This window comes from Mycteria americana, chromosome 12 (genome assembly GCF_035582795.1).
Source record: "Mycteria americana isolate JAX WOST 10 ecotype Jacksonville Zoo and Gardens chromosome 12, USCA_MyAme_1.0, whole genome shotgun sequence".
NCBI classification, from domain to species: Eukaryota; Metazoa; Chordata; class Aves; order Ciconiiformes; family Ciconiidae; genus Mycteria; species Mycteria americana.
In genome coordinates this window covers 8,793,024-8,805,245 of record NC_134376.1, presented here as the reverse complement: position 1 = coordinate 8,805,245, position 12,222 = coordinate 8,793,024, and the positions used below count along the sequence as shown (strand labels likewise).

The 12,222-nt window shown below is 39.0% G+C and overlaps 1 protein-coding gene across 1 annotated transcript; it reads right to left on the bottom strand.

Annotated features, from left to right (window-relative positions):
* Positions 1-7,674: 7,674 nt before the first annotated feature.
* Positions 7,675-10,380, bottom strand: LOC142415984 (parvalbumin, thymic CPV3). The gene is made up of 4 exons (XM_075514986.1): positions 10,320-10,380; positions 9,823-9,955; positions 9,275-9,384; positions 7,675-7,700 (listed from the first exon to the last, which is right to left on the bottom strand). Exons 1-4 carry the CDS (start codon positions 10,378-10,380, stop codon positions 7,675-7,677), a joined length of 330 nt encoding a protein of 109 aa, XP_075371101.1.
* Positions 10,381-12,222: the final 1,842 nt, after the last annotated feature.

Genomic DNA, 12,222 nt, shown 5'->3' with positions numbered 1-12,222 from the left:
CCCCGGAAGAGCACGGTGTGGACCCGGAAGTGCTCCCGGGGGCCGGCGGGGCGCGGCGCTCCGCGGCGCCCCCGCCGGCGGGGAGAGGAATGGCAGGTGTCAGGCAGGTGTCGGGCAGGAGCGCGGGGCTGCCCGGGGCGGGGCAGCCGGCTCCGGTCACTGCTGGTGATCTGGGGACTCGCAGGAGGCTGGGGAGCCCCGCGGATCCGGTCTTCCCTCAGCAAGAGGTTGTGCCTGGCCAGTGATCCGTGAGCCCCGCTGGAGCTTCTCAGCGCGGCCCCTCCTGGGCAGCCCCTCCGCAGGCGAGGAGTGCGACCGGCGGGTGCTGCAGTGCCAGATCACCATTGGGCCATAACACCCCTTTTCTGAAGAGCAAGCGCAGCGCAGTTCAGTTCCCTTCTGATTCGATCAAAGCTGCCTGGCAGCTGAAAAAAGTAGAAACGCTTTATTTTTAGAGGTAAAATCCGAGATTTGAAAGATGAGATCTACAAGTTTGAATATGTTGAAGGAAATGTCATCCAGCATCACTTAGTGCAGGTAATCCTTTCTCCATAAATAGATACATTACATTTATTCTGATTATTTTTTGGTTTTTTGTCTGACACATTTAAGATAGTGGCATTTAACTAATAAAATAGTCAAGAAGCTTTTCTGTTACTTTTCAATTCCAATTTTAATCAAAATTCAGTGTGAACTAAACTATAAGTAAAAACAGCTACATGGTAAGAGATGTATCACTTTGCTTCTCTATAGGAGTATGAAGTTTAGGAATCTGAATAAACTAAAGTTACATAATTACTTAAATAAACACCTAGGTAAGGTATAAAAGATACAATTGAACATCTCATTCCACCAGGTCATTTAGAAAAATGTACTGGTAAGCTTTCTTGAAGTTGTGCCAGATTAAATCTGAAAGAAAACAGTATTTCTTGAGTTTTTCGTTTTTCACTTTTGTTATTATTTTGGTTCCTATCATCACTCTTAGTTTATATTTACTTTCAGTGCTGGTAGTGTCATTCTGGATAGTCCTCATCAGCCTCAGCAGTTGATGGCTTACTTGAGAAACCAATTCAGTGCTGTAGGAGCACTGTGTGGAATGAAGATGCTCTAATACTGCAGTAATTTAATATTTAATGCCTGTACCAAAAAGTGAGTGGTGTAAGCAAGAGACAGATGACCACTATTCCCCCCTGGGCTGATAGAGTCGGCATGCAGCTCTGTCTCACATCCCTACTGCCATGCCATGCCTGCAAACCTTCCTGGTACCTGCCCTGAGGGAGGCAGCTGCCTCCTGTGAGGGAGGGGAGGCACAAAATGGAGGGGGCTGGTTCTTGTGAGGGAGCAGAGGCACAAAATGGAGGGGGCTGGTTCTTGTGAGGGAGCAGAGGCACAAAATGGAGGGGGCTGCCTCCCGTGAGGGAGGGAAGGCACAAAATGGAGGGGGCTGCCTCCCGTGAGGGAGGGAAGGCACAAAATGGAGGGGACTGCCTGCTGTGAGGCACAAAATGGAAGGGCCTGCTTCTTGAGAGGGAGGGGAGGCACAAAATGGAGGGGGCTGCCTCCTGTGGGGGAGGGAAGGCACAAAATGAAGGTGCTGGCTGGCTGTGAGGTCCGGTGAGCCAGGTAGGCAGCCGCACTGAGGCCCTCTCACACTGGTTCAACATGGAGTTGAATAGGTGAATTCATGTGAATTCACCTAGTATGTGTGCAGACTCCCTTTCCATGGGTGCAGAGCTCATCACCACCTTGAGTGTCACCTTTCCTGCCTGCATGCATGGTGTTTAACCCAAACCTCTCAAGAGCTGAGCAGCTCTTTTTGTCATGTGGACTGGACAGGTAGGAGCACCACAACAGGCTGAGCCACAGCACCAGACAAAGCATTTCCAGTCAGTGCCAGCCAGGTTTCAAACAGCTGTAGGAAATGTTTCCCAAGCTGCAGAGAGAATCTGATTTATAATTTAATGCAGGTGTTTTCAGAGGGGCCACCGTGGAAGGTGACTCCTGCCTCTTGCCAGCACAAGAAAGCAGGATGGGGGAAGGCCCTGCTGTGCTGAGCTCCACAGAGTTTTCTTGAGCAATGGCTGAGTAAGGATCAGGCCAAATATGTCAGGATGAGGCATCCAAATACAGTAATTCTTGCTTCCTAGCCTACAGCTGTGAGTTAAAATTCAGCAGTGTGTGCAGATTGACCCTTTAGAGTTATGGTCTGTCCGTTTGAAGGCTGCAACACAGATGAGACAATTTCTGGGAACATCCAGTCAGGATTGAATAGATCAAATGAAAAAAGCAAAGTTGCCCCCCTCACTTGTGCTATACTACGAGAGGGTGGGGTGGTGATCAGGTCTGCAGGCCAGAGGGGAATTAAATTTCTTTATACTACTTAATGCAAAGCATGGAAATTCTTAAAATTGGTGGTATTGATAGTCAAGTTAATTAATTTCTTACCAAAGAAATTATAAACTGCAGTGACTGTGGATTTTGGCTTGTGTTGGGTTAAGCCTTTAGAAGTGTGTTTGTTCAGGACTTAACACAGTGGAGAAGCTGGTCTATGGCTAGGGTGCCTATTTACTGCTGTAATACAAATACTGTTGCAAGGGATATATTGTGGCGGCATACATGGTTGGACAGTGGATACTTAATGTAATTGGTGATTGCTAAGGGAGGTGATTCCATGCCTAACTTCCCCTAGGAAGGGAATTACTGTATGTGTGGTGATTGCTAAAATATAATTCTGCTCGGTGCAACCTCATCTGTAACTTGACATTGCTTTTGGTGGAAGTATTTGTGAGACTCTACAAAGAGTAAGTGATAACAGATTCAATTAAATTATTACATTTCTAATGTACAGATTAACAGGGCAGGAAGAAACTTCGATTGTGGTTCCAATTTCATCCCGTCTTCTTAATTGTATGTGCAGTAACACCACACCTTGACATTTGCAAAGTGGCATCAGATCACCCCGAGTTTGAAATGTGATTCCTAGCCCATGATTATGTAAAATTAAACTGCTGCATAAGTATGTTGGGAATTTGACAGGACAACCCCTGCATCAAGAGACAAATAATTAACAACTTTATGAGTGATTTCCAACGTATTAAAAAAATTACGTTGGAGTAAGAAATAGTATCTTCAGCATTGTGTAGTCATATGTTTTGGTTTGTTGAGCCTATTTCTAGGTACTATTTTGAGCCTTTCTGTCAGCTGCATAGTAGCAGACTTAACAAAAAGGTATACTATAAATCACCCTGGGTGTTAGAGCTGACAGCTGTAAATAAATACAGCTGACAGCTCAAATAGCTGTTCCATTGACAGTATGTGGTCTAAATGTGTTAACAAATGTGTAGACTCAGCAGTTTGGGATTAGTTTAGCAAATAAATTACAAAATAGCGCTGTGATCCAGCAAAAAGCACAATGCCTGTTCTGCACGCTTTGTTAATACTGTAAGAGGCCTTTGTAGCTCTATGTGAAAATACAACACTGCAGCTAGATATAGGGGTCCTGCAAGAGTATCATTCATCTCCCCCAGATTTCTCCTTAGTGTGATGTCAAGGAATGTGAGCAACTGAGTGTCAAGGTGAGTAGAGATGGTTTAATAATGGATGTATTTGCTTTGCAGAATCAGAAATTTCATAAAGGAGGGTAGTAACTTTACACTACCTTTGGTTATGATTAAGGGTACAAAGTCACTGGAATAACAATAAAAAACTACTTTCATGCAAAACTTGAGATATTTTGATTTGTATTTAAATATTTTGATTTGTTTAATGTGTTTAACAGTAATGCCGAGGTGTTGTTACTAGCCTGGATCTGTAGTACATGTGAAAGAAAAGCTGGGAAGAGAGGATGAGGAAGGGGCTAGACAGTTAAAAGGATTTCAGCTCTGAAGACAAATTATAGTAATATGTTAATTATTTCTCTGCTGATCACCACAAGAAATGAGAGAGACAATTACATGAAGAATTATGCCATAGTTTGACGTATTTAAACCATGGGGGTTTTTATGCTTAGAGGTTGAATAAAGCCACTGTTTATTCTTTTATATTTTAATTTTAACTATTCACAGACAGGGTAACATGGCACAAGGTATTATGGGGTAAATAATGTGAACATGAAATGGAACTCTGGAGACCTGTTTTTTTAGTGGAATTTTAGTGGATTTTAATGGAAACACAAGTATTCTGGTATTTTCTAAAAAAGTATTCTTATAGTCATTGTGTGTAGTGAATAATTTTAGTATACGATGTACAAGTGGTAATTCTGATAACTAGTTGCAAGTTTTGTTGCAATCTGTAAGCATGATTGTTAGTAGTAGCTGATTTCTGAATGCTGCCTCTCATGTCAAATCTTTATAGTGAATGCAATTTATTAATGCAGTCCTTATTTCCATCCCATTCATTAAATATATGATTATAGAAAGTGGCTGCTCATTCCATTCAGTGAGCACCCACATCCACATGTTAAATGATGGTTAAATATGGTAAATATCTTTAGTTTTTCCTTCCTTGTCAGTCAATAAAGCCCTGCCCAGGAGCTTTCTCAGTTACAAGTCCCTACTTGAAACAATTGGAATTCTGCATACCATGTCTCTAGCAGGAGGCCTATTGATGGCATTTTGTTTCAGGCCATGGAGCAGACAGGTAGCTCTGTCAGTGAGTAAATCCAGTTTGAGTTATTACTGTCACGTGCTTTACAAGAGTATTCAAAAGTATGATTTAGCATTTCAAGGATTCCAGGGAAGTGATAAGTTGTTTTAACTTTAAAAGTTTCTTCCACTTCAGAAATCCTACAAGTCAACAAGTTTTCCTTTACTTAAAATGTTCTCCCACAGAGAATAGTGATCTACTGGAGTACCTGCTGTACTATTAAGGTTTTTTAAGGTACTTTTTTCCTGATGGAAATGCATGGAAAGGTTCATTTAACTGCAATACTTTGGATGTTAGAGAGATCTCAGAATATCTCAAGTAGAGTAAGTGGGTTGTATTTGTTCTGTTTGGTGCTGTAGTGTACAACTTGTATGCAATAATAAGCTATAAACAAACAATTGAGACATGTTTTGAATTAGTAATGATAAACAAGATTTTTCTAAAGCCTTTACATACAAACGAGTTAAAAAGATACATGTCAGGCCAAGAAGTGCTTACCTAGTCTTTTTGTTCCTTGCCTCTTGATTGGGCCTAAGTACATTTTGTAGTTCACATGTTTTACAAGAACTTCAGATGCAGGCAGCTGTGATTTATTCTTCTTTCTGGGAAATGAAGAAAGTTCTAATTTCACTCACAAATTTGTTGTGGGCCAGGGCACTGCACTAATCTTCTGTCCACCCTTTGTCCAGTGACCTGCTCCAGCAACGTGTTGCATCTTAGTGGAGAATAACAGAATTTGTACTTTGCCTCTGAATTTCTTTGTCTAGATCCGTGGTGCAAAGGCTGAGACATTGAGAGGAGCAAGAGTTCAGAGTGCAACAGCAACTGGAAAATTCTTTATTTTACATGCATTTGCCTGCCTGATGTAATATGATTAGTCAAGGTCAGGACACTTAATTGTCAGTGAAATGGAGAGCGATTTGTTTGTTACTTACATGTGAACTAGTCCAAGACCCTTCTGTCATCAGACTGGTTTCATTGCCAAGAACACACTTTATTTCTTGTGAATATCCGGTGACATCCATCTTACGCTGCGAGAATCTCCATGGGTCAGATCCTCATGGGTCAGATCCTCAGCTTGTGTAAATCTGAGTAGCTCTGTTTAAGTCATTGATACTCTGGTAATTTATACCAGGTGAGCATATTTCATAATGCTAAGAAATATTATTAAAATTCAATGTTCATGTTTTATCAGTTTGCATTATTTTTGTGCAATAAAAGGAAAAATGTGATGACCATATTAAATTCTCAGGTGTGCTGAGTGTACCAGCTTACAAACAACTTGTATGCCAAATTAAGCTGCTTGAAAACATTTTGAAATGGGACAAAAATTATGGTTTCAACCATCAACTGTTAAGAATTGTAGATTAATATATAGATGTTTTTTTAAAGGGCGGTAGATGTTTCTTGGCTGGTTCTCCAGTACTTGGCTCCTGCAAGAGTAGATGGCTGCAGAGAAGACATAGAGGTGAGTACTCAGGGATGAAGCATTATAGAATTTGTACTGGTGCAGCTGTCTAGGGTGTCTTGGAGGATGGTACTCCATGAACTTCTTTTCACACTGAGTAAAGGAGAAATTTAATTTATTTAACTGCTTTTACTTCGATGATGAAGATGTTTGAGGCCAACAGGATTTTTTCAATTGCTGTTTTGTTAGGTTTACAAATACAGGGTGGGAGAGAGAAAAGGGCCTAGCATATTGAAGCATTAGCCATATGGACTCTGTCCTTGTGACTTTGTTGCTCTGAAAGATGTATAGCCTTCTTGCAAGCACATTCAGATTCTTTAGTCTCTTCCCCAGCAATAGCTGGTTATCTCAAACATTTCAGTTCTGGTTTGGGTGTTTTTCTGCACAATTAAACAGTATTTATAGAGACTTTTGAAAAGAAAAAATGCAGTTAATTTTGAATGTAGTCATTTGCAGCAAAGCAAGAAATGCATTGAAATTGCGGTGACTAAACCATTCCCTTTGCTGAAAAGGCTTCTTTTGTGTTCTAGTGACTCCTACAAGCTGCATGGGTGTGAACTGCAGTATATAGCACTTGTTAATGTTGAGAAAGCAAGTGAATATATAAATACTCCATCAGAACATCTGAACATCTCTCTTTTCTAATGACTGAATTGTTTGTTCATAAAAAGACATTTCTTCAGCATCCCCAGAGATGTCTGCTTTTATGAAGGACATTTCTAATACAGCAGACATAGCCCGGAAATACTGGGTAGAGTACATTGGAACTTTCTCAACATGCATTTCTACAAATTATTCCTCCACACTTTTAGTCCTCCCTATTGAGAAAGCTAGAAAATACCACCAAGAAGATCTCTTTTCCTTCCGCTCTGTTTTTTAAAGCCTCACAGTTATCTGAAACCTTAAGTCCATAAAGGCTTTCCTTTCAATTCTTTCTGCAGGAAAGCAAGTGGTTTTTACTTTCTTGTTCTCTTAATTGGCTAATGTAAAAAGAGTGGTTTGAAACTGCAACATTCTCATGCAGAAACCAATTCTTAAGCAAACACGTATGGCTGCTTTTCACTTGGAAGTCAGTGAGAGATTTTATCCTCACCTACCTCACAACTATATCTGAGCTCCTAGTCTTTGACGAAGATCCGAATGTTTTGAGAACTTCAAGCTTAATCCAGAAGGCTTATTGTAAACAGAACTCCCACTGATTTCAAAAGATGTTCCATATATGAAGGTCTGATAAGATCAAGATCTTGGGGGGTGTTAACACTTTTAGTTTAAGAATTCATACGTTTCAGTTTAGCAGTCAGAAAAACAGACACAGGCTACTGTATATGATTAATTTTTATTGGATATTTTTAAGGAAAGTGTCTGCTAAAGTAGAGTTTAGAACATGGTAAATGGTCCACACAATGAAAAAAAAATCATTAATCAGTGTTTCATTATGTTGCTAAGGCAATGAACAAGTAACAGACACTACCAAGATAAATAAGGGACTCCTGATTTTCAAGGTTTTGGAGTGTCTCATGCAGATTCATCCCAATCCTATCTTGTTTGGTCCTTTTGTACCTCTAAGACTGCACCATTTCCTGGAATTCTGTGAAAGATAAGAGAACATTTACAGTAGAAATATTAAACTGAAAGGATTAGAAGTAAAAGATTAGTGGCTTATCAAGAGATTAGAATAGGAATGAACAGAAAACAATTACCAGATAGATGAGCAGAGGAGAAGAAACATGTATGGAAGAGAGACATTGTCTAAACTTCCTCTTCTAAACCACAGATGGAAAGACAGTGTTTTGCTGACATTTATAAGGAATAATAAAATGTTCAAGGTAGTTTTAGCCTTCTCTCTGCATAATACTGATCTTGGGCAAAAATAATGGAATAGCTAATACGGAATTTGAGTAAGAAGAAGTTAAGAGCCAAAGTAAAAGAATGAAAAGCGAGTCCATGTGTCTTATTAGCTGTTTGTAGTGCTTCAGCAGTTGAGAAGTGTTGATTTAGAGCACAGTCTAAAGCCAAAAACACCGTGCAGTTCCATATGGTATGATACTGAAGTATTGTGTTGTACAACAAGGTAGTGTTATTTGGAAGATATTTTAAATGTTTGGCTTCTGTGAGTTAGAGTATCTGATCAGTCCTGTCCCTGAACAACTGTATTAGTATATAGATTGCTTCATAAATCACATGTGTTTATTCTGGCACATTTCCTAAGGAACTGGATTTAATTCCTTCCAAAGAAAGAAACAGAAGAGCTTTGTCCTTCTAGTGCAGTGAGCTAGGGAATCTGCACACCAGCAGATTCTCTGCGTGCTGTTCCCTAAGCCCTTTTCATGCTTGTCTAGGCAGCTTGCTTCTCTCATGGGGCAAGTTGCCATTGGCTGCAAGCCTTTTGTGTGAGGGTGTGCTTCCTGTTCAAAATGGGTTACAGAAATATGGAATTATGAGATCAGGAGGTTTCTGCACTGAGCAGCCATTAAATCATGCTGGCATTTCCATGGGGTGAGTGCAATATGCTGCTTCCTAAAACAGCTGCTCCTTCCTATCTGGTCCTTAACCTGTCACTGAAGATAAATAGCAGCCATCCCCATGCACAGAGCCTGTTGTGGGATCTCGTGTCAGGGTAGCGACACTTGATCATTCTATTCTCCTTATTATGCAAAACAAATATTGAACTATGTGCTAGCTCTTGCTAGCTCTTGCATATTGTGAATTATTTCGCTGACTAGTGAAATTTCTGTTGGGAGATAACTGCTGTAAATGAGCCGATGTATGTGTTGTTGATACTCTTGCGTAGAGCTGGTTCTTTTGTCCTTGATTTTACATTGGTGTAATACAAGTGATGCTAGTGCTGCTTTACATCAGAGTAAGAGGGAGGAGAAATAAGGGGCGGTTCCTTTCAAAACAACTGGAAATTTGTGAGTGAGTGGCAATGAGAAAGTTCCTTAGGGCAGCCTAGGTGGGGTTTTTTGACTTGCTCGTGCAAAAAGAGTTGCAGAGATGAACCTGTAAGATCAGGGACCATTTCCGCCCTTAAACAGGTTGCTACTTGCAAGAGTTTCAGTAAAATCACTGGAGGTACATCAGCGTACCATCAACATAAGAGAATCACACATCATTTACAACACATCCTGAGGAGCCTTATTCTGAATATAAATAAGTTAATACCTTCAGCCCCAATTTTACCATCCCCATCATGATCTGCAGCTGCCAAGAAGGTCTTGGTTTCTGAGGTGGTTAACACTCTGGCTCCACACTCAAACCTCTGAAGGAAATATCTAGGAAGGAAACAACTTTGATTATGATTTTCACAGAATATTATTCTTTTATGCTGGCTGTATGATCAAACTGATAGCTCTCTATAAATAAATTATTTACCACAGTAGCCAAGTCCTCCAAACACTGCTTTGTTTGACAAGCTAAATCTTAGTCATACATTTCTGCTTTGTAAGTCCAGCCCTGATACAAGTGATTCTGTTCGCTACCAAAATCCAGCCCCAGGGAGTTATTTTTTTCTATACTGAGCATTAAAGGCAGGTATTTAGTAATTTGTTTTTCTCTGTAGGGATTATCTACTTAAATACACCTTTCACAATTTGCTGAAGGTTTTATCAACGTTTAGCATAACTTGTGCTCACATTTACAGAACAGTTCTGGAAGGAAAAAAGTGCTGATTTTTGGATAGCCTCTAAATAGTTAACACAAAAAATCCTTACTTGAGCTCATCTTCCTCAATAAAGCCACTTTGATCATTGTCGAGAATCCGGAAGATATCCTTGAGCTGGCTGGTACTCTTTTTAGACATCCCACTGATCTGAAAGAATTTTTTGGGACTAAAGGAATCTGGAGCTGAAAATAGATTAATAAATAAATTAACCCCAGACCATTGCATTCAGTGTTCCTAAACGGTCTGAGGATGCTGCTTTGTTACATTTTAATTGTTCTAAACATGAATGATAGATAAAGCCTGTCAAAGAATGAATTTTGCCATACTGCAACATACCCTCCTAAACATAAAAAAAAATCACATGGGGATAAGTTACAAACTGACAATATAAACCAGTCATGAACAAATATACTGTGACAGCTAAGTAAAGAGGTTACAGAAATCTGTTTACAGTATGTGCTTGTTCAGTATTGCTTTGGGACTGAATTGAACTTGCCATGTGTTACACAAAATAATAGCTTTTTAGAGTTTTAATTGTTTTCTCACCTTGGCAGTCCCGCAGAGCAGCAGCAATATCAGAAGGGCTTAGAATGTCTGTAAGGCTCATTTTAAACCTGTGCAAAATAGTATATTGCAAACAGATTTGTGAAATTCAAATGCATCTTACAACAAATTGTTTTTTCTGTATTTCGAAGAATACCGTATGGCTAACAAGACTTCTAAGGGTACAGGAACCTAATTGATCAAAGTGACATCGCTGCTATTCCTAAACAAATTAGAAGATTTAGTACATTACTTCCTTAAAAATAGCAGTGCTGAAATAATACTTTTTAATGAGATGGATTACAGAAATGATGTTGTGAGTTGATGATAAATTTTTTATCATTTACCTGCATCGTATTTAAGTACAGCACATTTTTAAACTCTCTGTAACTGTTAATCTAATAATGTCTTACTGGAATGCATGGCATCTGGCAATACAAATAACAGTATATGCAGTGGAAAAAAAGAAAGTCACGAAGGTTTGCTTCTGTTTTCTCCCCCAACAGCTCTGAAGAATAAAAAGAAAACGGATACTTATCTATATAAGGTCCATCCATATGTAATTCCAGCAACTAAAATAAAAATCTTAGAACAGTGGTTATTGTACTTACTACTGGTGCAGCTCTGCACAGCAATTTAATTTAATTAATCTCAAATCAGCTGCTCACCTTTATAGTTTTCTCAGCTAGGTAAAGGAAAAATAGCTGAGGAGATGCCAGGCAAAATAGTAATGTTGGCTCTGGCTTGCCATTCTGGCTTATAAAGGATTCAAAAGGTGACAATAACCACTACTTAGGTTACTGTTTCATGGATCAAATGTTTGATTTGAGACCTAGCTCAAATTTCTTCCTTAACTAATTAAACTTTTCTTCCTATTTATATCCTAAGATAATATGAACAAGAAGAACAGTTTTTTTAATAAAGGTCCACTTGTGCTTAATTAAGTACAACTCTGCCATCAAAACATAGCCTTTCAATCGCCAAGTATGCTAAAGATTTTCAGTTAACCTCTGGACCTTAAAGTCGCTTATCGGAAGATGACTCCAGCAGTCAAATCCTTATGAAAAGAAACTAGTTTGGTTTCCCTAAGTCTGTTGATCCTTTGGAATGTATGAAGGAAGTTGGAGATGAAAGATCAGAGGTGACAATGTGTCATTCTGACAAAGATAACTTGTCACTAGGACAGAGGGAATCATGCTATAATTTGGGGTGCTCTTTCTACAGTAAGCTTCATTTCATATTTCCTGACCATTTTCTAAATTACCAGTGCTGTCCCTAATCAGGGGTAGAACAGAACCAATGCCTTCAGTGACAGCAAAACTCTGAAACTAGGTAAAGCTGAATAAGCTAATCCTGCTGTATGTATTCCTTGGAAGATTATGTATAATGAGATGGCCTACTTAATAATCTATTTTGAATATTTTAAATTACATAAAATCAATAATAGACTTACTTGAAGTTGTAGGAATCAGACTTTGTTAGTGTGGAGATAGATTTATATACATTTTACAACACACACTCTCACAATCTATTTCGTTAACATGAAATTAAAGTTGTAGGTATAAATAAGTGGGGGTTTATTATATATTTCAAGAGCATTAATTTTGGAAAAAAAACTTAAGAAAATTGAGAACAGCAGATATGAGGTTTTCCTTCTTGAACAAAAATCTATTTCCATCTTTAAGGGGGTTTATGTGGACAAAATTCTGGGATGAAGACAACAAACACGTGTATTTTGGTTAGAGTTTATTGTGTAACAGTCTATTATGGTATTTAAAGTAATATTCTAATACATGAGCATTGTTTTATTTTTTAATGAATGGAAATAGCATGGTATGCTGAACAAGTAATGTTTTTTATAATAGTAAAAGTTGCAAATTATGCTGTGCAGAAGAGTAGTAATATA